Source organism: Nesoenas mayeri (genome assembly GCF_963082525.1).
Source record: "Nesoenas mayeri genome assembly, chromosome: 13".
In the NCBI taxonomy this organism is placed as follows: Eukaryota; Metazoa; Chordata; class Aves; order Columbiformes; family Columbidae; genus Nesoenas; species Nesoenas mayeri.
In genome coordinates this window covers 8,955,088-8,981,597 of record NC_137550.1, presented here as the reverse complement: position 1 = coordinate 8,981,597, position 26,510 = coordinate 8,955,088, and the positions used below count along the sequence as shown (strand labels likewise).

At 42.7% G+C, this 26,510-nt stretch overlaps 1 protein-coding gene across 1 annotated transcript; it reads left to right on the top strand.

Annotated features, from left to right (window-relative positions):
* Positions 1-3,599: 3,599 nt before the first annotated feature.
* Positions 3,600-18,492, top strand: LOC308045569 (transmembrane protein 182-like; the record flags this gene model as incomplete). The annotated part of the gene is made up of 5 exons (XM_080352901.1): positions 3,600-3,752; positions 6,304-6,421; positions 7,705-7,803; positions 10,591-10,728; positions 18,263-18,492. 5 exons carry the CDS (start codon positions 3,600-3,602, stop codon positions 18,490-18,492), a joined length of 738 nt encoding a protein of 245 aa, XP_080209027.1.
* Between the last annotated feature and the right edge of the window lie 8,018 nt (positions 18,493-26,510).

Genomic DNA, 26,510 nt, shown 5'->3' with positions numbered 1-26,510 from the left:
CATTGTATAAAATCTATATTAACAAAATGCTTGCACAAAAGAAAACCAGAAAATTAATTTACGTTTTGAAACTGGAATGGGTCTGAATCTTATAATTAATGAAGAAAGATGGTGTTTTTTTTCTGAAGAGTAGAGGAACGATGTTTTCTATTAGTCCTATGAAAAAACATTCCTATTATAACATTTTTTTTTCCCCTAAGTACTGGGGAAATAGAGAAGCAAGAGTGTGCAGAGGTTAGGTGAACCCTGGCCAAGTGAGGCTGAAGGACTTTTCTCCTCTGGCAGCCCCTAAAACCTGCTGGTGTGGAAATCCAGCACCTTCTGGGCTGGCTGGATGCAATGGGTTGATATCGAATTAAAACAAATAATCAAGCTGAATGGAAGGAAATAGAAGGAGGCTGTAGCTCCATCATGTGTGTTAGCTGTCCCCAGCAAACCTGGGTGCTCCCACCACGTGCTGCTCGAGCAGGTGACCCGTCCCCGTCCCAGGCACTATCTCATTGTCCATCCCATCCAGGAGTTTTTCAGACCCTAACGGTGATGAGCCCGTGTGTGGAGCTGTGCCAAGGCGAAGGGAAAGCTCATTGCATGGAGAAATGTTTTGACCTTGCAAACTCAATTCCTATTCCAAAGCTGAAGAATTTGGAAAATGTTTGGCTGGGCACACAGCAGCCCGCGAGGAGCCAGGGCTGGGCACCAGCACTGCTCTCCCTCAGCCACGCTGGGGTTTTTCTGCCAACGGGACCGAGAATTACTGAGGACACCTTCCAAATGGCAAACAGCGCTAACTTGCGAATATGCATTAGCATAAATACAGCAATGCCAAATACAGCTGACTAAAAAGCACACACATAAACGTGGAAGTGTGCATTAATCCCTTTTTTAAAAAATACATGAGTGCCCACTTTGCATTTTAATTTGATGCAATTGTGGTGCAATCTGCAAAAGAAAGTCCTCGCTTCTGGTGTGCTAACCCTTGTCTTCACTCAGCTTCTCCAAGCATTGCCAAAGCTCCCCCGTCAATCGTGTTCAGCTTTGAGATATAGATCACAAGAATAGATGGAAAGTGATTTTTCTTATCATTTCAGACAGGTTTAACAGGTATTACATGTTAGTTAAATGGCAACTGTTTGAAATTACATGTATTGAAGATTATTTATGTGATAGATATATTGAACTTTGTATTTAATCAACCATTTAATGTTCAATATCAAGAAGTCAGTCATCTTGTTGCAGTGATCGTTGCCTGTGAAGTAACCAGATGACTGTGAGATGGGTATGTTATTGCAGTTCAAAACTATGGAAAAAGGATATGCTGGACTGCCCAGGGATGGGCTAGGAGAGGTTTAATATGTGTAAGTATGGGACAAGTGAAGGTGATGGGAAGGTTGTCCACAAGCACGTATATACAAACCCATCACAGCAGCAGGGATTGCTTCCAGTGGAGACAGCAGCTAAATGCAGGAGGGCAAGTAAGTGGCTGAGTGGGGATGGTCCATGTTTTACAGGCTCATTTCCTGGGCAGTGCTGCCCAGAGAGCACGGGAGAAGTGGAGCTGCTCGCCACGGGTACACCAAGGGTGCTGGTGGGAGGCTGTGTCATGTCAGGATGGTTTCTTCTCTCCCTTAGCTGACTAAATTGTTTGCTTGGAAGAAAAAGGATCGTTAAGCAGGCCAGAGACATAATGTGTATTTTCACTTCCCTGAAAATGGCTTCTGTACCACAGCTCTCCCATCAAATACACATCCACTACTCCGTGCTTGAAGGCCACGCAGTGATGTCTCTACCAGTGTTTAGCCCTGCCATGGGGAACTGTCATCTCATTATACAAACATCAGAAGGGATTCTTCCATTTTAGCCACCAACCGAGATGTAAACATAACTTTTGAGACAGCTACTGGCCCTGTTGGGCAGCTCCCCATTGCCTTGTTCACCCACCACCTGCCCCACCACATCAGATGCAACAACAACTTCTGCTCTCCTTGAGCTCTTGCCCCTTGCAGCCCAGCTCTACCTCTAACCAACAGTGCTCTGGGGTCTGTGGTGGAGCTTCAACCTCACATAATGGTAAGTCTGCAACCTGTCCCACCTTTTCTTTCTACACGTGTCAATGTGGGGACTCCTCTGAGCAGGGACCTCTTTCCTGGATCTGATGGAATACCTCATGCACTCATGGTCGAGTTAAACAAACAGCAGCTCTGCCACTACAACAGTGACGAAAAGAGGGCTAATGTCTTATTTAAAAGCTATCCTTGCAATATTTAAGAAAGAATAACGCAGAGGATAGAATAAATTATTATAATTTGAAGTCTATTGGGCCCATAGAAGAGTGAGTGCATTCAGCAGTCCATATGCCTCAACAGTTGGCTTGAAGTGTAGTCAAAATTTTACCCAACCCTCTCCAGTTTCCCTAACCAGTGTGCAGTTTCTCTGAGATACCCATATGTTCACAGTTAACTTCAACTATTGAATTCATTCAGAGATTAATTTGGCCACACAAAATCCTATAGGATAAGGAAGGCCTATCCTATCCTCCCTTTCGGAACAGGTCATGGCTTAGGCTAAGGTTAGGAACTTGGAACATGAATTTTCACAGTAATTTAAATTTCCTCCCCCAGCCTCCTGGCATGTCACAGGAATACAGTTATTGCCCTACAGAAATTATAATTTTCCTAGTCTGGCATCCTGGCAGTGAACTACCGCAGATGCTCCAGCAGAAGACAAAAATGTTAGGAACCAAATGGCAGCAAAATTCCATGCAGGAATGTCCTCATCCCCATGAGACATTTCTTCCACAGTAGGCTCAGACAGTGGGAGGGGTATGGATGCTATACAGCCTGCTCTTCTGTGATAGTGGAGAAATGATCCTTCTAAACACACTCGAGGTATATTGGTATGTACACCTGATTTCAATACTCCTTATCTAGCTAGGTGTAGATCTGCCTGATTTAAATGTGTTTGCATGGCTTAATTACGTCACTTCTGAGAGCACCAAAATATTTAAGATCTCATCAATGTTTTAATGTTATTGCTTGGATTTCTGCGGTTTCTTTGTGGGAAAGCTACCTTAGCGTTTTGTTCAGCAGACATGGGAGCTGAAGGAGACCCATATTGCAGAAGTGCCACTTCTGCACTGCGCTTGCAAAGACATGGCTAAAGGTATTTCACAGCAATGGCTGCAGAAACTGCGAACTCTGTGACATGGTAAAGATCTTCGAGTTCAGATCTGCTCAAGCCAAGCTCAGCCTCTTTGCTAATCTCATGCACAAATGGGGTTTTAAAAACTCTGCACTGTGATCTACAGGTTCTCTGCACCGCTCTCCTAAAACGAAGAGCCATGTGTTTATTTGGAAATCTTCCTGCTCTGTCTCAATAGCTATTCGTCATGTTCCTTAATGCCGCAGCTGTTTGGTTACACCAGGTCATCGGCTTTTATTAGTCCTGTCCCCACCACCCACTGAAACTCACACCAGCCAGGAGGAGATTATTATCCCCATCCAAAAATAGCACTTCTCTTGTCCCTCTCTTCCAGTGATCTTGGAAACTTCGGGGTTTTTCTTCTTTTCTGATTTCCAGTTCTGCTGCCTACCTGCTGCCCTATGAAGGTTGGAGTAGCTGCCCTCGCAGCCGGGCTCCTTGGCGGCACCGGCGTCTTGTTCTTCCTCGTTGCTTTTGGGACAGATTACTGGCTTCTCGCCACAGAGACCTGCGGTGTCTTTGAGCATGGGAACAGCACTCTGCAGACCGGGGAGGTAAACTCTGAAATCTTGTCTTACTTTGGAAGAATTAACTTATTTAAATATATATATATATATAAAATTTTAAATCTGTGATAATATTTATGCTCATTGAAAGTGACCTGCTAATGTAAAATGTCAGCCTGAGCTAACTTTAAAATCCAAACCAGCATTTCCACAGCATCTAGCATTTTGACTGAAGTGCATCTAGGAAACACTAAGACAGCACCTCTGTAATCTGGCAGATACAAGCTTTAGGGAAAGAAAAGCAAAAATGTAAGAGCTTTACTTGTTGACAGTATTTGCCTCTAAAGACAAAAGGTATCTCCTGATATCTGCTGTTAAAAGATTTCTCCCTCTGTAGTTTCTTCATTTAAAAATAGTTCATATTTTAAAGTGTAGGACTTGGCAATCATTAGCATCTGAAGTGATGTGACTATAGCGCAGACAGAAAACAAAAGCAGACATCAGACGCAGAACAGAGTAGAAAAGATTTCCAGCCTGTCTAACTATAACAGACCTATACATTTTAAAATTAAGATTTATGTCGGTTTTTAGTTAGCTAGAAATGTAATTTTTGAAGGACAATTAGATATTTTACTGCTAACTGCTGATGTCACTTGTTTGTAGATCCTTTTGAAAGTTTGATTTTAGCTGCACTTGCTATGAGCTAACTCTGCAATGAAATAACAACCGGATCAGTTCCCTGAGCCACCCACTCTTCAAAAATGTTTTTGCACCGATCAATGTGTGGTTTCAATTACAAAATGACAGGAAGATCCTTGTTGTGTGCAGATTTTCGGAACTTCAAAGTTCAATCCAATTAGGTTTGATTTTTTTTCTGGTGTGGTGAGTCACACTGGGTAAGCACCGTAATGCCAGCAAGAAATATTTTCTTTCATTTCAGAATCCCATAATCAAATGTAGGACACTGTTTGCTTGAGTCATGTTTCCAAATGACTTTCTCTCTTGAAAAAAAAGAGTTATGATAGAAAAACTGCCTGGCAGAAGACACTGTCTTTACTGTTTAAAGTGGCACGGTAAAGCCCTGGAGCTGGCAGAGGGTCGTGGGTGGAGGAGAGCGCTCAGGTTTTGTGCACTTGGGAAATGACAATGTTAATTGTTGCAGAGATTTTGTTTGTGCCGTTGTCTTTTCAAGTGGAGAGACTAGAGATGTGGCACTGCGCTACATGATTAAGCATCGCAAACATTTCAGATACACTCTTGGCCGAGCGCTGGTGTGCCTGTCACCGAGGCAGAGACACTTCAAAAGCGCCGGCCAGAAGTAGGAACTGCTCTTACTCTTTCCTCTCAGCAATTTTATTTCTATTTCAGACACTGCTTCTATTATTTCTGTTTCAGTTAGTGGTTTTGTACAGCAGGCTGTGTTTTTACCTTCTCTGCCCTTTCGTAAACAGGCAAATCCTGTCCCTTACAGATAAGGATGCTCTTGAGTATCTACCAACCAGCAATTAAATGTGCTGTGGATGCACTAAGTCAGAGCCATCAGCTGATGAAGTTTGAGGGCTGCATGTTACCGTTGCCACAGTTGTTATTTTATCTTGAAAGTAAAAGGAGAATCAGGTCAGAGCTCTGGAACTGGTCATAACTCGATGCATAAAAACCTCAAGAAGAGGAAGTATCTTCTAGGACCTCCTCACTGAGTCCCATCTCCTTTCTCCAGTTCAAGGGTCCAATCCCTGCATGGAGTTTCTCTGTCCTCCACAAAATGTTATTTTATAGCAGTCATGTCTGCTTTACCAAACTGTATATGATAAAAAACAAAATTTATTTTGGCTGCAGTTTTAATCAGATTTTTTGGTAAATAGTCCATCACTCAAATTTTCAATATCCTTTCTTCTGGAAAGACCTAAACCTTGTGCTCACTGGTCTGGAGGTTGAAGCAGACTCTCCTAAAAAGAAATATTTCTCAATATCCATATTGTGGTCTATGAGAAAACTGATGTGGGCAGAGTAATTTGTCTCTCGTGTAAGTTTAGCATAACTTCTACTGGACTCAGCAGAGGGAGAGAAAGAAGGAAACCTTTGGGCTGGTGGTTGGAAGAGACTCACTGGGGCTTTTAGAGTTGGGCTTTCTTCTGGGGTTCAGACAGACCTTACATGGATCCTGCAGAGCAGCAAGGACATCTGAACTGTTGCTTTGGATCACCCCTAAAGTTGCTTACCTGGCAATCAGCCTGCTTCCTGCTGCTTACAAGAGCAATAATATTTACTTGAGGAAAGTGTTTAAGGATCAGAATACACCCAGAGCGCTCTGCTGCCCGGCATATGTGTCCAGCTCTGGTGATCAGTAGTTTAAAAGCACTGGAGAAAGAAGAAGGTGTTTTGTGAAGGTCTGCTGGGTGATTTGTTGTCAGAACATTTTGTAGCTCTGATAGAAAAAAAAGTCAAGGACAAACTCTGTGTTCCCCAACCCCTCCAGAACCAATTCAAGCAACGAATGAAAACCTGCGCAAAAATTGAAAGCAACAACCATCTAAGCAAAAAGTATGTGTTTTCCACCGTGATCATCCCTGTATCAGCTTCAGCTTTCATTCTTCCACAGGCTGAAATGCTGACAGAGGTCAGGAAGGAGATGCTCACCTTCCATCACGAGGGCTTCTTCTGGCGGTGCTGGTTCTTTGGCGAGGGCCACCCAGAGACCATCTGGACCTTCTGGTACAGTGAGTATGATGCCACCACACCACATTCGCAGCATTTGCTCGCAGTTTGAATTGCAGACAAGCACAACAAGGGCTCTCAGGGATGTGGAGACAGTTATCCGCAAAAATGTAGGAACCTCTTGATGCCGTTTAAAATATCACCTACAAAATCTTATGGAGTTAAAAAAGAGACTTTGAATAAGTTCTGCAAAGGTTTTAAACACTGAAAAAGCCTTGACCTTGTGCTCATGGTGGCTTCAGTCTGCTAAAAGATGCTTACAAGCCAATGGAGCAGTGTGATCACCTTGTAGGGCATTTGGTTGGAAATAATGCAGATTCCCACAATAAATTTATTCTGAAGTCATTAAAATTTCAGATGACTTTTCTGTTCCCCAGTCCTTGACCTGTGTTTCCTGTAAAATCTTGCAGGAGCAGTTACAGCCACCGTTCAATGGAACAACGTGAGATTTTTCACATGGAAATTTTTTGATAGAAAAGGACAGGCTTGAGAGAGGGGGTTTGCTATATAATTACATTATACGGAAATACATGATATAATATTACCTGAAGTAAAATGACTCTTTCTGATAACTGGCAAATTTGTAATACTTTTTCAGGTATTTATTATAATAGGATTGATCATGGCAAATTAATTTGCTGCTCTCATGGATGTAATAATTAATTCAATAGGTATCCCATAGTCAATTTAGCATGAACTAATGTCCACCTATTATAAAGTGTTCCTTTGAGCTGGGGAACATATTTAAATAAGTGGCCAACCATTAATTAATTCATTTAACATTCATTCTATTACCGTTAATCATGATAAGCCTCAGTGGTATTAATATTGATGGGGCACTTCCATGTTAATTGTGCTTTCCCTTCTCACGAACTGGAAGTCTTGTAAGGTGGCTTATTCTGGTACCCAAATACCTTTGCCCCTTCTGCGTGGTCCGATACATTTTCTGGAGGAAACCAGCAATGGGAATATTTACACTGATTTCAGTTGCTCCATCTTTCATGATTTATGTCCACCTTAGATTCAGGTTATGAAGATGAGAAGATGTATGGGTAGCAGGCTCAAATCCTGTTATATCTCCCCTTTCTCATCATTCTCTTTTTTCTTTTTTTTTTTTTTCCTTACTAAACCAGGATTTACTATCCTTCTTTACTCTCCAGCATTCTGCCTTCAGTGAGGGTTTTGTAGGTTTTGCAGAATAAGACATCTGCCATCTGAATACTGTAACTGATTTTGCAGGAAATGAAAGCAAACAGGTTTTTTTGTTCTTCTTGTTCTTTTTCAGCCAGCCAAGCTCACCCCAAGTTCTGCATGCATGGCTACCTCTTTCCCTTGCCCATCGCTCTCGGACCTTTTCCTCATCCTTCCTATGACACAACCGCAGGTGGGTTCTGTCCTCCTCCCCCAGCAGCTCCTTTTCCAAGCGACCGGGCAGAGATTTGCCGTGTGTGTCAGTGCTGCAAATGCATGTGGCCGAGCATGAGCAAGGCTTTTGCAAAGCTCCTTTACAAAATGCCCTTGCTTAGTTGACTGTCCCAAGCCATGAGCACATGGAGATGTTCTCCTACATCTTCTCTCCTCCACAGAGGCCACTAGCCATGTACCATTCTGCTAGGTGCTCGGTGCCTGCTCTTGTGAGCAGGAGGGGATGCTAAATCCACCCTCTACCCTCTCCTGCCTCCTGGCTGGCTGGGAGGAGCTGGAGGCAAAGGACTTCTGTCCACGGCCAGTTCCAGACCCCGCGAGCAAGAAACTCAAATAATTTCTGCTGGGCTGCAGGCCTGTGGCAGTCCGGTGTTGAGTCATTTCCAGAGTCTGGCTTCCTGAGAGACCTCTGGTGTTGATTTGTTGCAAGACAAAATAAACAAACACTGGAAAATCAGTTAAAGACCAAGTTGTTAGAAGATCCACGTAAGTGACTGGCTTATTTTTCATACACTGAATACGACGCAGTTGGAGAGCTCTCCTTTCAACTGGTTCCCTTTTTATTTATGTTTCTCTGTATTTTCAGAGTTCTTTAATGATTCAGCTGCTGTTAGGAATTCTAATTTGCTAAATTAGTGGCAGCAGCTAGAATTAATTCAATGATCTTTTTTTGAAATGAATTGATTTCTTTAAATAGTGTGCATCACTCTGGTGTTGCCTCCGGGGATCCGGGGCAGGCATACTGCACAAACAAACATCTTGACCTTTTCCTTAGCCTTTAGCAGTACCTTTTTTTTATTTTTATATTTTTTTATGAGGAATTAATTAAAAAAAAATTGTCAGTAGGAGCATGTGAGGAAGAGCAGATAGTTTCTTTTGCTGTGCTGTGCAGGATTCTTGCCTCGGGGAACATGCCGCACTATAAAATGGATAAGAGGGACCTGTCGATGGCAGAAGGAGGAGCCCACTGCAAGCTGTGTGCAGCACACATGTGGGTTAAGCGTTGGGGATTTTTCTGCTTAGGAGAAGCAGGCATGACGTCGAGTTTCTGAGTGATCTCACTGATAATTTTTCCATACCAAATAAAGGGTGCTGGAGGCATCTGTCCCTGCCTGTCAGCCCTCATCAGCTACCTCCGATGTGCCTGTCGGGTCCCAGAAAGATGCTGGAGATGGGAGCTGCATCCCGGGGTGCTGGGGGGATCTGCTAGGGGGTCCCATCACCCCCCCCGCTGTGATCGCCAGGGAGATGAGGATGTCTCAGAACTCACTTTTAGGGCAGTGGGAGCACTGGGCTCCTCTGCTGCACCAGCCTCACTCCAAACCATCTGCAGAGAGATGACGCTTCTGTCATTAACACTGATTTTATTGCAAACCGATCCATCCTTATATGCAAATGATGACAAAACAGGAGGCCGTCCAAGAAGAGAGGTCCTTCAGCTATTACTTGCTCCAGAGATAATTCTGCCTTATCTGCATCCTCTTAGGCTCCCTGAGAGAAACGGGTGACGGGAGGTTAAACATGAAAATGAATTCTGTGGTTTTGGAGAGTTCAAGATACTTATCTCTCCCTAAGTGGCTCTCCTGACAAAATGGTTTCAAATGACAAAACGCATCTTCTCTGTATCATTTTTCTTTTAAGTGTGAATCATTTCAGCATTACCCACTTGCTCATGCTCGGCTTAAATCTCTCTAACTAGTGCTTCTGAAAAACAACAGGGAGAGCGAGATGCAGTGGTCCAAGGGGTCAGATAAATCAGGGGAACGGGTATCAGGGGGTCTATGTCTGAAGGCCCCATTGACCAAGATTTATAGCCATGACTGGAAGAGACTTGGCTACTGGGAGACTGAAATGGCAATGTCCCGTCCTGTGAGATGATGGACACAAGCTTGTTCGGCTCTGGCTGATGTGCTTGCCTGAAGTCACAGCAAAACCCCCAAATTCAGTGGGTCAGGAGGCAGCGGTTCTCTCACCCTGTTCTCTGACTTGGAGTTGGGCATGGCTATTAATGGGAGAAATCATCAGCTCCTGTTTTCCCTGCAGTCCTGCTAACAAACCTCCCACCTTTATCTTTAACCAGGAACCTGGCGCCTTCTGTGAGTGTTGATTAAAATGGAGCAAAGACATTGTCTGATTTCCTCTCTCCAAATTCTCCTGTTTTCTCTCCTTCCTCGCCAAGCTCCATCCTCCCAGGCACAGCTAAGTGCAGTGACTGTTATTCTCACCCCTTTATGTGGTGTCCTTCCCTGGAAACCCTCCCAACTCCTTGGGCTCATTCCTGTCCCGTTCTGCAGGGCGCAACATTCAGCCTGAACCTGCACCAGTTCCGGGCACGTTGTCCCCTGCACCGGGCAAGGAGTCGGCAAAGCAGGAGCTCCAGCTCTGCCTGACATGAGCAGCTTACAGGTTATTGTTTGCAGTGTTGCTGAAGCAGGAGTTAAGCATGGAGTGAAGAAAAACGCCTTTCTTTTTCCTTTTTTCCCCTTTTTTCCCTTTTTCTTTTTTTCCTTCTTCTTTTTTTCCCCTTTTCCTTTTTTTTTTCTCCCCTCCTTTTTCTTCCTTTTTCCTTTTTCTTTATTTTTTCTTTGTTTTATTTTATCCTTTTTCCTTTTATCCTGTTTTCTTTTTCTGTTCATTCTTTGTTTAATTTTCCTCCTTCTCTCTTTCCCTTCTTTTCCTCCTTCTCCCTTTCCCCTCTTCCCCTTCCCCACTCTCTCCCATAACTTTACTCTTTTTGTCCCTGCAGTGTACAGAGGTTTCTGGACGGCGTTCATCATGCTGGCCGTTGCCGCCGGGCTGGTGGGGGGGCTGCTGCTGGTGTGCGGGGTGCCCTTTGTCAGCCCCCGCTCCTACAAAGTGGGCGGCGGATTCCTCCTGGTCTCGGGTGAGCTGCTGAGCTGGGGAATGGCATAAAGCTGGGGTGGGGATGCAGCGGGAAGAGGAGATATCCAGGGATGGGGCACTGCTGGGGGTTCTGGTGGGAGCTGCACTGATTTGATATTTCCCTCTCTCCCACTGGAAATAAACTTCTATGCTCGGTCAAGCTTTAGCAAGATAGTCCTTAGGCCTAAGGAGCCTGTAGTTTGGGAAAAATACTTTTTCTTTTTTCCTATGCAACGCAGAGTAGCAGAGCCTTTTATTTTAGTGAAGTCTATAGCTGCGTTAACCTCGGGCAGCAGTCAGCCGCGCTCTGTTCCCCTAAGTCAGGCTTTGCATTTGGGACTCTCCCATCACTGCTATTAACATCTGGTAGAGCTGGAAACCTGCTGAGTGATGAAAGGCAAACCTGGCGATTCAAAATGGGAGGGCTGGCTTAATAAAACCTGAAAAGAGGAAGCGGTGGCACAGCAGGAAAATGAATTAAAGATAGACATTTATTCATTATTCCCACTGCCATTACAAATGATTCCACTGAATTATCACTTGGGCTTTTTCCTTTTCTATATTTGCGAAGGAATAACCGGCTTAACTGGTAGAAATACTTGATTTATGACAGTGACTCAAACTCGGAAAAAAGCTTTTATGCTACTCAAGCAGCTAAAGGCTGGAGCTCAGCTGAGCCATGTCAGGTGAAGAACTTCATAATGAAGTCAGGCCTTTCTCTGCAAAACCACTGCATGATTACCGATCCCACACAGGATCCTGCTTCCTCACACATGACATGAATTAAACACAAACCAGTGTCTTTACTTCCAGTTTGGGCTTTGAGTGTGTCCAAGATTTTTGGGGCCAAAACATTGATGAAAATATTTAACAAGAGATGTCCTGACATGGACTCTGGAGGAACTCCACCTAAATTCCTTCCAGTCTCACCATTATTACCCTTTAGTCTTTTCCCCCATTATTTGACTCCCTATCCATTTTATTGCTCCCCTCCTAATCTCTGTCTCCTCCAGATGTGCTAATAGTTAACCATGTGATGCCAGCTGAGCTGCTTGTTAAAATGAAGCTAGATGCCATCTATCTATTTGCCTAAAAAAATCTGGAAGGCACTAAATCCATGTGGCACTACCTGCCTCTGCTAATTCCATTTACCTCCAGGTCTTCAGTTATTGCAGTGAGGGCAGGAAGCTTGTGGGCATCTGCTTCTCTCTGTCTTATATAGTCTAATAAATGCTTGGATGGACTTAATTTCCATAAAGGCAAATTTCTTGTGGTTTTACACATGTGGATTGCATTTGCTAGGTGTCTTGCTATTGGATGTCCATGTACCAATGTCTTCTGCACTTGACATGTGCGTGTGTTGAAGTGATGTCTTCTTGTGAGACTAAGGCTGAATATGTGAATCCTCTCTGGTGAGGCACCAGCTACCTCAGTTAAAGCCCTGCTTCTTCAAAACTCTCAACTTTCAGCTTCAATGGAAAAACCGAGCTCGGTCACCTTCTGACACTGGCCAGATAAGTAAAATATTACACAGAAAGGGATGTCAAGTGTTATTGAATCACCGTACTCCATTTTTTCACTGTTTTTGCACTTTATTTGACTACTTCTTGATTAAAAGGCTGGGGCATAGAATGTGACACTTTTTAGAATAGCTGATTATGCATCACATAAACCTCTTGGCATTAGACAAAGATGCTGCCATTTAAATCGAAGTTTGTATTAATGCAGTTTCAATCTGAACAGCAATCATTGTTATTAACTGTCATTAGGAGGAACGAGTTCAGCTAGAAAAGACTTCCTGCTATATTTTCAATCTAATTTTCAGCATTTTCAGCAAAGTTTGCTTAGAGTTTCAGCTGATCCTTTTATTTTGGGGGGGAACCTGAACTCAGAGCTCTGGATCCAGCTTGGCACAGGCTTCCTGATGGATTCCGGATGCATCCATCTGTGGTTATTTTCTCACTATCCCTTCTAAAAATATTTTGCACAATTTTACTAACAGTGGGAACAATAGATTCAATACTGCTTGAACTCCCCAGCCATCTCCTTCCTTTGGATAGCAGGATGTGGAGGGACGATGCAGGAGAAAGTGTTTCTTGTCTTCTAATCATGGCCTGTGGGTCAGTGTTAATTAACCTCCCTCGCAGAAAGGGTCTCTCCTTGAGGAAGTGTGAAAATGCTGGCAATTTGTAGAGCGGGAATGTGGTCTGGCAGTCGTATGGCGGGATGGGGCACCAGGGCTGCAAGATGCCCTGGTCTCTCAGGGTATCCTTTATATACAGCTTGATTCTGTCCAGAACCTCCTGCTGCCCCTTTTGGTAGCAGCCCATGCTGAGGTCATGAAATCACAGCCTTGATTCGTCACTGCAAAGTGATGCAACGTTTGCCACCAAAAGGCTCTGAAGATATTGGTGTACACGTGCTGCCAAGAGCATTTATGGTCAACCACCCTGACACGAGCTCAAGGAGTGACATGTGCCTCTCCGTTGCTGGGGGAATTCAGTGCCTCAGAGTGAAGATTGTTATTGGTCAATTAGATCCCTTTGGGATCCTCTTGAGATGCCTTTTATTTACGGTATTTCAAGAGCACAGATCTGACAGGCTGCCAGCTACCGTAACAAATGTCGTGTTCAGTGGGTGGCATTTCTGAGAGCCCTTTCAAAGGACTGGAGCCATCCCACCTGATTTCCTCTGCTGGGTGATGCAGTAAATCCAACTGGAGCCCGTGTGACATCACTGCGTCCATATTTGCACATTTCCCTTGCCAACTAAGCAGTTGTCCCAGCCAGTCTGCTCTCAAAAGCATCCGAATCACACAAGTGAATAGTCAGCGCACTGCTTTCCTTTGAACATTTGCAATCTCGGACTTAACTTCGGTGCTTGCAAGGGAAAGGCAGCTACTGACTGGTTACTAATTGTCCCCTTGTTTCACTAGTCAGATGAGAATATGATTAATTATCAGTACAATGTCACCAAGAGGGCCGGGTGAATGCTGCACGGCAGCTTCTGGAAACTGTTTGAGTTACTGAGACAACTTTGCTCCTGCTCCTCAGTTTTCTGTGCTTGTGCTCCTCGGTTTTCATTTGCTTTGGGCACTTCAGAGCCCAAGCTCAGGAGTGAGCACATGCTTCATCCAGACCTAGGGCAATCGCTGAGCTTGCTGTGCTGCCTTAAAACATTCAGACCAGCTGCGTAGCTGTAGGATTAAGTGAAAAAGATGACCCGAGCTCAAGCTGGTGGCTTGCTGAGGGGCGAGGTGGCTGCTCTGGAGCTTTGCACAAGCAAAGCATGAGTGTATGGTGAGTTTTCATATCAAGCAGTAAGGATGCATGTCCAAGTGAAGTTAAGCAGCTGAAGAAGAGGTTGTTATCAGCTTGCCTTACACTGGAAAGCGTAAATACACGATGGATCACGTACAGTCTACACTTCTTGCACCAGCATCCCCACTTGTGTGGCACCCACTTGTGTGGCACTGTCCTGCAGCCCCAGCATTGCTGCGGCCGGGGGCTGTTTCCAGTGGGCAAAGACATCACAAAGACATCACAGTGCTTTTAGAGCCACATCGTGGTGTGAGAGGAGCACCATGTGTGCTCAGACCAACCTCTTCTTCAGTGTGAGCTGACTGCATTAAAACAAAGGCCAGCTTTGCTGGTCCTGTGGGTTGAAGTGCTGAATTTTGTGCTCCGATTCTTCTTCCCAAATCAAACATCTCAATTTTGGCAATCTCAGGCTCCCCACGTGCAGTAAAGGCTGACAGTTATGGAAGGGCAACTGAAGGTCATCCCTCAATTTCCTTGTTATTAACATCCTTAAGAGGCAACTAGTGAGAAAGGCGAATGAGTCAAAGTTCAGTATTCTTGTAATTAGCAGATTACATGAAAGTTCACCAGCTTTCTCAGAAGAAGAGTCAAAGATTGAGTTCACTCACCTGTCCTGACAATTAGCAGCTATAAAGGTGTCACAAGGATATAAAGCAAAGGAGAAAGAAAAACCCTGACTCCAATTTACTCACAAGGAAGGTGCAGCTCTCCTGGGAGGGGGAGTTGGAACGTTGTCGTTCCTTGTCCTGCAGTTAGAAGTGTACGAAGGAGAAAGAATTAATACCCCACTTCAATTTTCTTGCAATTAGCCCCTCCCCAGAAGACACTGTTGACCTCATCAGCATAGAGACAAAGTTTCTCAGTTAATTTTTTTCCATACTATCCTAATGACCAGAGGCAAAGGGAGAGATAGGAAGAAGTCACTTGGCTGAATTTCCAGTGGTAGAGACCACAGGGATGCTGAGAGGGGTATGGGAATGGTCTGGTGTGATAAGATCTTCAGTTACGCTTACCCAAACCAAACAGACATTGTGCAACTCAGGTGTGTGTGCTGATGCCGGGTTTGTTTCTTGGGCAGAAAACTAGATTTTTTTTTTTTTCAGTTTTTCATTTTGCTACCCAAGGCAGGAAGAAATCTGTCTTTGTGCTTAAAAAGCCATTTGTGTCTGGCAGGAAACCAAGGTGTCTTTCTGCTGTGGCCAAGACTACAAGCCCCAAGAAGGAGGTGGTAAAATGAGACCTGTTCAAAAGATGAAAAATCCAAAATAAAATAGCATTTTAAAACAAAAATGCCAAACACTTACTTTGGTAATATGGGAGTGAAACATCCTGATAACCTCATTATGAAGAGTCTACTAATGTCTAAATGCATGATGGATTTTAGGCAGATTCACGAATACTTGTGATTGTTCCATGTGAGCATTTTTTCGCTGGGCAGTTTTCAGTGAGCTGCCCTTCCTGCACTTCCACCATCCTTCTCAGCTCCACCTGCCCTTTTGCTTTTCTTTCTTGCTGAGGAGATGCTGTAAATCCCAGGGACTCCTTACCACTCACCTCTAATTATTCCGGGGAAGATGGCTGCTTGCTTTACATTTTCTTGTCATTTTCCCAGAGTGTGAAAATGTTCTTAATTTAGACGCCATGGCCATGCTATCACCTCCAGTACCTGTTTAATAATAAATCTTTCATACCAAGATGTGGTGCTTCTCCTGGGGCCAGGGGAGGGACCATTTCTCCATCCTCAGCTCCTGGTGAGCTCGGGGAAGGTGCCACCCGCTCACAGGGCTTCCCCGCACCCTCCTCAGTAAGAAATGGTATGTTTTAGTCCGATTTTTTCCATAAATGAAGCTTAGACCATCTGAACCACCCTGGGGCAATTCAACACAAGCCACCTGCTTATATAAAGAAAACTAGGAGAATTTGAAAGTACGCAACTGAATTCGTGTCCTCTGTCCCACCAGGGCTACGTTTTTATTTGCATCTCTTATGGTAGGTATTATAAGTTAATGAAATATAAATTGATCTTTAAAAGAGGACTTTTCAAGGTTCAGTTGCTATCTAATTAATTTAATTTTAAATTACATCAGTAATAAAGACTTAATTGCCTTCTTATCAATATATTGTATTTTGTAAAGGACATGTGACTATTTAAACATGCAATCGTTTTCTTATAGTAGAATAATTGGTATTTTAAGCACACAACTATCATATTAAGTGTAAAATATTTATTTGTGCAGTTAATTTCAAGTGGTATCAAAACCTCAATGAACATGCAAATGTTACAGCAGCTGCTGTTTAACTCCTAGCCTGCCTGTCCTGCAAACAGAAGGACTTTTCCATGGGAGGGAGAATAGCTTGAAATAACAGCATACGGTAACGAAAATATATTTACATGGTTACACCAATTTTTGATTATTGAGCTTTAATTTGCAGTCTTGGGGTGTAGGAGGCAGTTTAACAGATGCGAGAGCTTAGGACGGGTAACTTCAATTTCTAGATAACATGTAGTAAGGACTTTGAGCCCTCTATACATTCACATAAGCCTAATTTTTGGCTACAAGAAGTGGAGGTTTATAGCAGAGATGCACTTATATCCGTTATAAGCAGAAACACGGTTAAACACTGACGTGCTTTCTCTGACTGAGGTTTCAGTAACCACCACCGTTAAGCAGATACATCAATGTCAAGCTTTACCCGCTTCCTTTGCTTAGCATGGAAGTTGGATTTTGTAGTGTATAAGCTGCCAGGAGGAATAATTAAATATAGTGCAAGCTACCTTTGATTTAAAAATTGCAAGGGGAGAAATTAAAACCAACAGAAGCTACAACACATCCACAGGACTGTGTGGTAACTTGTCAACTAAATTAATTTTAAACTGTTCACGTCTGCTATAAAAATATTATAATCTGTGATGTATTTCTTTCATATATGTGTGTGTATGTGCATATATCTGTATGTTATATGGCCCCATTTAAAAATAGCAGGCTTCGAGCTGTGAAGTAGCAAGATCAGATATTACTGAAGTGCTTTCAGATCTGTCATCACACCATCACTATTTCGTTTTAATATATATCAACTTTAAAATGCACTATATATATTCTTTAATGCAACACAGTAAATAATAATGGGGCCACTCTAGTTTTTGTCATCTGCTTCACACGGGGGAGCCAGACCTACAGCCTCCAACCACCATCCCTTTGAATTATGGGGAAAGGAGGTTCCTATGAAGGCACCGAAGCCCCCAGGTCCAGGAGGTGCCTGTTCGCCACGTGCTTTTCAGATGTGACCAAGCTCTTCATGCAAATGCTGACCTTTGACAGGTCCACATCTGGAAACAGGAGATGGGGAGGTCTCAGGGAGGATCTGCTGTTTGGGTCACGGGCATCCTGCGAGGCTTGGGGGGCTCTGAGGGGAGTGGCCCCTCTCCCAGCAGGCTGCTGACCTTGCACTTGCCAACAAAAAGACTTTATAGCCTCATGATATCAGCTGTTTATTATACTTTTTATTATTCTGTTATTTAGTAGTCAATCTGAGATTGATATCTGTTGGCTAAGTGCCTTTTCTGCTCTGCTATGTGTTATTTCTCTGCCAAATACAATTGTCTGTACTCCTTGCCATGTGTTTTACTACTTGGTTGCAAAGCTGGGTAACTCAAGACGTGGAGGGGAGCTGCCACGAGCTGCAGCTGCCTCTTCGGTGTCTGCGTGGGCTCCGCTTGCCCCAGTGCTGGGGGTGGCAGGTTCAATGGAATCAGCAGGAGTGGTCCCAGAATCCTTGCATTTCTGGTGGAAATCGGATCTGATACTACTCGGAAGGGTAGATATAAACAAAAGGGAAAAAGTAAGTCTTAGTCTCTCCTTCTTAATCATCTCAGGCAAATAAAAAATAAAAAAAGACAAACCAACCTGATGTTAAGACAGAAATGCAGAGTTGCCCTCATACAGATCCCTGCTGTGAACATGATGTGTTCATGATGGTTTCTCCAGGGCCATGTCCAGCTGTAACGGTGAGAACTGGAGGTGAGAGCAGGTGGTGTCTGTGGTGTGGGTCACTCTGTGGCTTTCATGGAAACCTGCAGAGCAACGTCATGAATTCTGCAACACTAAGCTTTGCTGCAAAGGACCTGCAAGAATAGATGGAAATCTGTTGCGATCTTATCTGAGTTTTTTTTTCTGTGTTTCATGTGCAGAGAGTAACACATTTTTGTTTTTCCAGGAGCCCTATTTCTCCTGCTCATATTTCTCTTCGTGATGTGGAAGGAGTTTGCTGCTGATTTTCAGAAGTACATCCTTCTGGAGAGGAGCGAGAAGTGTCTGGAGGATGTACCCGTCCATGTCTATTACGGCTGGTCGTTCATGTTCGCCGCAGCGGGGGTGCCCCTGGTTTTACTTTCTGGACTCCTCTTCTACCTGGTGGGCAGAGACATTATGAAATCCCTGGAGTAAGACGAATTTGGAGAAGGCCTTTGAGAAAATTGGCGATGAAATTGTAATTGAAATGTCTGCAAGTTTTGAGGACTAGATGGTTTTTGTAGCTCTAATTGTCAGCATAGGTGCACGATCACGCTCACTCTTATGTGGCGGCAGGGATGCAGCACTAGGCATCCAAATGCTGCCAGTCCAAAACCGGCCCCAGCCGAACATCCAGCTTCAGCATTTTTATACTTTGGAGATGTTTAGATGTGTCTATAGGGTTTGCATCAGGTTTCAAAACCATTTTTCTCTGCAGCCCAAGGAAGAGCCTTCGCTGTGAAAAGCAGCTCCCCTGGCTGTCAGCAGAGCTCCGCATCCATATTCAGCAGATCTGGAGTTGTATCGTGTTCCCAGCATCCTTGTTTCTTGTAAAAGGTAATCGAATTTGGCTGTGACAGTGTACGCTGTAATGTCTATTTCTGAAAAGCAATTAAGGATGATTTTTTTTTTAGCTGGCTCTAATTGACGTCAAAGGACAACCACTTTAATGGGATGTCGGGAAACATGAGAAACTTTTTTTTTCCTTAAAAGCCCTGTTTCTGAACATACAAATGTAGCTGGACCTAACCTAACTTTCAATAAGCAAAGAAACCAATTTCTGTGGCATGAGACCTAACATGAATTAATTAGTATCTCTTTACAGCACCACCTTGCTCTGCTTTTAATATTCTCCCTGGATGCAGTGTTGTGGGGATTTGCAACCCAAAAACTGAAAGATAGTCAGAGTTGGGGGAAAGGGAGTGGGAACAATAGTACTATTATTTTTTATTTTATTCGTAATGGTAGACCATGGGACCTTGTTGTATTCTACAGATGTAGCACAAGAGTCAGCTCCAAAAAGACAAATTACATACCATGTAGATACCTCTAAATTCTTGCAATGGCTCAAGTGTACATTGTCTAGCAGATTGTAGTGGTCCTATGAAAAGTAACGCCTGCTAATTCTGCACCAAACTATCGAGGTATTGAGGTGAAGTAATTTATACTGTATGTGCGGAGGTTTGTAAAGACACTTGAAAAATGGCAAAGATCTGATGTTGTCATGTTTTCCAGCTGGATCTTGATGCTTTGAAGTAGTTTGTTGGGCCCTTGCTTGCTGAACTCATTCGCATAAATTTTAAATCAAACTCCCTATAAATGCACGCTGTTCTCATGAATGTCGTAGTTTCTGCTAAACATATATCTCCCAAGCTTTATGTCATTCTATTGACTCAGTACAGTTAATTAATAATGGAATGTAAATCTCTTCTAGAAAGCAGTGAAGATTGTTGGCAATATAAAAATGTTTGTTAATGCTCTTCCTAAAATATTATTCAAGTCTGGCATTTCTTTCCTTTTTGAGCAAGTTCTAATTATTCTTTTACAAGATTCATGGCGTACAGAGAGTGAGAAATTGTAATTCCCACATGTAAAGATTAGTTCTTTCATATGAATAACAGGCTTGGTCTACAATTCTTAAGCAAAATTCACACTGTTTTCCCTTAATAGAAATCTTGTTTGAATAGAATTGCTATATGCAGGTAATTTTTTTTCCCAGTGAATAGGTGTTTCATGACATTTATAAATACACAGATATTTCAGTGTTTTATTTGGCCATTCTAAACTCTTTTTTTTTTTTTTTCCTGTGATATCTCCTTGGGTTATGCCTGTTCCCCATCAGCTCCTCAAGTGATAATTTCTCACTATAAATTCCCTTTGAATAATTTTTGTCATTTAATTATCTATTCAGTGTAGAGCTGAACACTTATGGTCACAAAGAATAAAAGTATATAATCCAGGAGCAGAAGAGGTCAAGATTTACAGTCACTTGCCTTTCACTGATCCCATAAAACAATCCAAGCATGCAGAAATGATGATCCCATAAGAGACACCAGGGCAGAAGAATGAGAATGCAGCCAGAAATCCATCAGGCTTATTGATATCTGTGAAGCTGGGGATCCCTGAAGTTGTGAATATAGAAGTGAGTTTTATATTATAGAATGAAATATTTATTAACTTTCTCCATCTGTTCTTTAAAAAATTTAGTTTAATGTCATCAAGGCATTTATGGAATACATTTAGCTTAATCATGCATTCATGCCTTAGGGAGTAAACTGTCCCTGGAGACTTACTCATTCTGGATCAGCTCTAGAACAAGCAATAGTTTAAAAATCCATCATTCTTTTGAAAAAACACATTACTTTGAATAATTCTTGAATAGAGTTGTTCGGGTTTGTTTTGTTTTTGTTGCGTTTTTTTGCTTTATTTTTTAACCTCTGGTATTGAGCATACTGTAATAGCCACAACAATAAGGATACAGAGAATGAGATTATAGACTGGTGTAACTAAATTAATTAGTTCCACTATTAAAGTGCAACATTTGTAGCCAGCACAAGTGTTAACCCAACACGTAATTTTGGTGGCTAAAGAGACTAGTTCCTTTACTCTCAAGTTTCTTATGGCCAATATAACTCAAGCAGACAAAATTTTGTGTGGGAATGGTTGTTTCTGGAGGCGAAATCTCAAAAAACAAGCTAATGGACTCGGTGGTGGGGTTTGAAATTGCAGATAGCACAGTCTCTTTCATCTGTTGAATGTGAAGAAGTTTGATGAAAGGATATTATGGAGTAGTGACAAGGACCTAATTCTGATCCAAGTTTTGTCATTATAAATCATGAGTAATTCTGAAGACTGCAGTAGACCCTTATCACTGTTAAACATCTGTAAGTCAGATCAGAACCGGGACTAATAAATACATTCAAAAATGCATAATTAAAACAGTGATTTCACATCACTCTGATGAATTTTAGTCAAGGATTTCTTCAAGGATGCTTTTCTCACATTAGCATTTGACGTTAGTAAGCAATGAATAATTCCATTTTTTCTTTCCAACATCTGGGACACTTCCTGCTTTATTTGCTACTTACTGAACACTCTGCAGGAAATATTAATGAGTCTTGGGTGTTAAAATACAGGCCATGTGGATGATGTTTGGGAGGCAGTGTTATATAGCAGAGGCTACATGTCCTGAGGTTAATAGGCTTGATTTTGGTGAACTAAGATATCGGGTCATTTACCAAACTTGTGGGAGATATGGGGATTTGTGGAGGTTACCCAAAAATCAAGCCCATGCAGCTCCTTTGTTCAGCTATTCCCTCATACCAAGGAGACAAATAATAATGATAAAATTATTCCCCTTGGTCAGATCAACTTTTTTACTGGTGATTCAGAAAACCAGCGCACAAGGATGCCCCGAGCATCCTGCAGGGAGAGCCGAGCTGAGCACCAGAGGCAGGAGAGCTTCCAAAGGAGGAAAGAAATCTCCTTCTGTATAAGTGTGAAATGACGACGGCAGTTCAACACCTGGTCAGGAAGGTGAAAACACCTTCTACTATGGAAAACAGGTTAATTGGAATTTAACCAAATTAATTCCAGCAAGGTGTACAACAGCCCCTCTGGGATTGCTTGCTTTGACCGGGCAGGACTGACAAAACCTTCTGCTTTTTGTTCAGAAAAATCCACCTTATCTGGACAGACAGTGTTTTCACCTTGGTTAGATATGCCTCTACTGCCTTGGTGGACTCACGTAATGAAAATATGGAAATCTTGCAGAACAAGTATCTCCATCTGAGCTGCTCCCCAAGGCTACCTATGTCAACCTGGCACACAAAAGTCAGCCAGCACACAAAAGTCAATGGAAAAGTGAGGTGCTCAGGCTTTACATCCCCATGGAAGATGACAACCATGGAAGATTTCCATGGCTCCTGTCCTGCAGGCTTCCATCAGGTAGCCCAACCCTCATCCTGCTGAGTCAGCACCTTCTGAAGCTCCTCTCCTCCCTCATCCTGAGCAAACACTGCCCAGGAGGTGCTGGTGGGAGAGGGCACAGATGCAGTGCTGCAAATTAAGACACGAACAAAATTAAAATAAATAAGAAAAATATAAGCTAGCTCCATGCTTTGTACATTACCGCAGGATTAAGTAATATCAGCCAGAGAACATTTTACAAGAGTGCACAGCACCTCAATCCTATAATCAATAAGCTGTACATGCTGCAGCACAAAGAGCTCTTATCTGGAATACCACTTTGAATTTAGTGAATTTATTTAATCCCTGATGCCTGCAGAGCATCAGTCCTGTCTTCTGGGTTAATTTATTTATTCCGGTGATCTATTTTTAGTCTTTTAAGTACTTGACATTTTAGAAGCCCATTTTCTTTTCCCACTTCCTAAAAAAGCTAAAACTTGAATTGGAAAAACTTTATTTACAGAAATGTATTTGTTTCCTAATTCATTCACCACTTTCTTGGGAGCCAGAGCCCTGTTATCAATACTAATAACTATACACTAAATGGATCAGGGAAAGCGCCTCTTCACCCTGCTTGGCAAAGCCTGTTTCTAAATCAATGCTGGACATTCAGTGATCTCCTCTCTTTCTTCTTGTCTCTTTATATTCTCATCTCTTTATATTATCTTCTCTTAAAAAAAGGGGGTGTATCCAAGATGCTATGCTGCATTTAGTTTGGGAATCATCACAAGTGCAGGTGATGTTCTTACCTTCTGGAACTTGATATTTCTGGGTAGGATCACATGAACCCTTGGCTGAACTCAAAAGAACCAGTGATTTAAACAATGGAATGATGTCAATGCTTACTGTTAAAAAGAAATAACAAATGACAAAATAGTCCACAGCCACTGCTATGATGTTGTAGTAGCGATTATTATCAGAGCTACAAAGAATGGACTCTAATTAACCCAACCAGTAGGTACTAAACATTTGGTTATGGAAGAGTAGATTGAAGCTTTATAAGCTTTAGAATGTGCAAAGACGAAAAGAAGCCTCACCTGACCTTGGCTGACTAGATTAATGATGGCTTCATAAAAGCTACAAAACAATAAAAATAAAGTAGCACAAAGGGCAATTGTGTGAAAAACACAGGGTTAATTATATTTTCCCTCTTTATTTTACAGTATTTCTCTGTGAGGCTTCCATTAAAAAAAGCAACAAATGCAGGGAAGAAAGAACCACTCCTAGAACAGGGATATTACTCTGGTAAAGTATATTACATATCCTCAGAAATATTTTTGTAGAGTCAAGGGACGTAAATGTTTTTCCATTTCAGATGCTGTAAGAAATATTTTGTACTTCTATTTAAAAACCAGTCTGTGGGAGAAGTTGTTCACAAAACCATTCAGAAATGCTGCTCGAATAACACAGGTTGAACTGGCTGCTTTAAAGTCTGAAGATTTTATTCCTGATTAAACCTCGTTGGTTACAGGCTGGAATAATTGCAGCGCATGGTGAATAAATGCAGCTCATTCTGTAACAGAAGCAGCAATTCTGAATCGGTCCCTGCCACAAACAAAGTAGGGAAATTTAACAATTTAGACAAATTAGTCCTGTTCGTTGAGGTGGAGCCTTCCCATCAGATCATCTCATCCGCAGGCAGAGATGCTGCTTCTCCAACCAGAATCAAGGTCATTACCTCATAAGTCCAATAATTAGCTCCAAAACCCAACCATTAATCGAATTTATTGCATTGCTTTTGCATCACATCCCCCAAATAAATGCAGGGCAGCTCTGTCAGCCAGGGTGGGCATCCACAACCACTTTGTTTTTGTGCTTTCTTGACAGTGTTATTGCCTCTAAGCTTTAAAAGAGAGAATCCTGATGTTGGGAGAGGGGAGAGCGAGTCCGATAGGCACAACTAAATGAAATTTTTCGGTCACTCTGAAGATCAGCAGATAGTTTGAACTAGATCTGATGCCAAAGGGGCCCAGACTTGGGTGAAAGGCGCCTTACAGGTGCTCTCAGCAAGGCAGACAGTGCTTTTCCCTGCAGTTTTATTCCTCAAGACAAGACCTCTTCTATGTCTTTCCACCTGCGTTATGAAAATTCATGCTATACTAACACAAACACATGCACGCACACACTTTGCACATTAAATATATATAAAATGACTGGCTTTCCTTGCAGAGAGCCTCTGCCTGTGCCACAAACACTTCAAAGGCTTCAAAGCAGAGGTGCCTGCAGCGAGGGCTGGAGCTGGGAGCAGAAGTGCCGGTTTCAGCTGACACCGGAGGTTTCAGAATCTTAGGGCATGAAACATTTTTCGCTCATTTTAAATTAATTTAATTGGAAAAAAAAAAAAAAGAAAAAATAAGGAGAAATAACTTGAGATATTTTTGAAGGTGTGGGTCTTTTTCTTAAAACTGGAAAATGCTATTTTGAGACTAAAACTGCCTGTAAGTAGATGTTTTAAATGAAAATATCTTCAGTGTTTAAGAAGGGACTGCAGAGACCTAGTTTTTGCAGCCATTTTGGAGAGGAGGTTTTTCTTTTACAGCAATCCCACCACTGTTTCTTGAGTGATGCTTCAGCTCCAGGGCAGGCAGTGGCTCCAGGCTTCTGTTCTGGTACCACTTCTCTGAGTTAATGCATTAGTTCTGCAAGAGAAAAATAGGCATTTTTAGTATTTCACAAGCCAACAGGCTGTCTGTTGGGTGGATGGGTTTGCTGTACATCACAGGGAGGAGATGAGGGTTGTAGGGTGGATATAAACACAGTTTTATACCAAGATGCATCTCCCTATACCCAGCAACCACCTGCAGTTGGTGCTGCCCACATAAGGGTGATAGGCAGGCAGGCAATTCTGCATTTATTTACGTATATTGTTTTTTCTCCTAATGAAAGTGCTGAAAGAGTAGAAATACCTTGCTTTGGATAGTCATGGCATGGGAATCGTCTCAAATACCTGTCTATTTAGCTACTGACTCAGAGGTAACCCCCACACTATAAACATTTTAGCAAAGAAAGTTTTGGTCCTTTTTTTTTTCTTTTCAGGTTGATGGACACTCAGGGAAAGAGGAGGTGAGTGACCTTGGGTTTTTGAATGCTTTGTAGTGGGACAGTTAAAGATCTGCCCAGGAGACATGGCTGCTTGAGGAGCTCAGCAAGGGCAGTGCCTACAAAGTAGACACCACAGCGGAGTTTCCCTGGACTGACTGAAAGCAGCTCTTAAAAAGAGACAATCTATGCAAGCCTAAAGCCATCATTTAAATAAAAATATAACCATTAATATAATTATAAGAATAATTTAAAGGGTGTGAGAATGAGTGTGTGAGCATCATGGAGCATCACGGAGTGCAGTGCCTCCCTGACTCAGTCCAGGGCTGCATCCTGCAGTATGCATCGCAGGGAAATGAGGACCTGCAGCTTGGCTTTCCTGATTGGCAACCACATTGTCTATCATTCTATCTGTCCACCGTAATGCTGTGTACACGGCCTTTTAGGCCAGAGCCTTGGTTAGGGAAAAATCAGTGGAGCATCACGACTGCATTGATTTAATTGATCGAGAGCATTGGGCTCTGCCCAGTGTCTCATCTCCACTCCCAGGCAATATTAATCAGTGCAAAACATAAGAGCGCGTGCTCTAGTTGCAGGAGGAATAAAAAGATTTCTTTGCTAGGATTCCGAAGAGTGCCTTTGGAAAAGAAAAATCATGATAGTGTATTTTCCAGCCATGGCTTTGCCAGCTCAGCCTGGGAAGGTCCCTCCGGACCCTCTCGCTGGCAGTGCTGTGAGGAGGTGAATGGAGTTCAGGCAGGTACAGCCAGGCTGCCATGGGACTGGGGTTTTATCCACCAACTTGTAATTATTTTTATTTAAAAATACTGTGGAAAATCGCAGATGGGTGTCCAGCCAAGGCAGTAACTGAAATTTGTAGAAAAGACATAAAAACTTCTGGTTACTGGATTTTAGTTTTTTTTACTTTAATGAAACTTGAGTGCTTCCTAGAGTGCAGTGATGACATTAGCTGTTATAAATGGATATCCAGGATAAATGGACCCATAAAGCCAGGGGAAGGCCTTGTTTGGGCAGCAAACCTTCCTAAACACTTCAAATAACTCGTCAGCCTGGAGTCACCATCCTTGCCAAACTGTTTTACCAAAGGGCTGGTGTTCCCATCCCATCGGTGAGTGATGCCCAGATGGGTTTGGTCTTATAAAAAT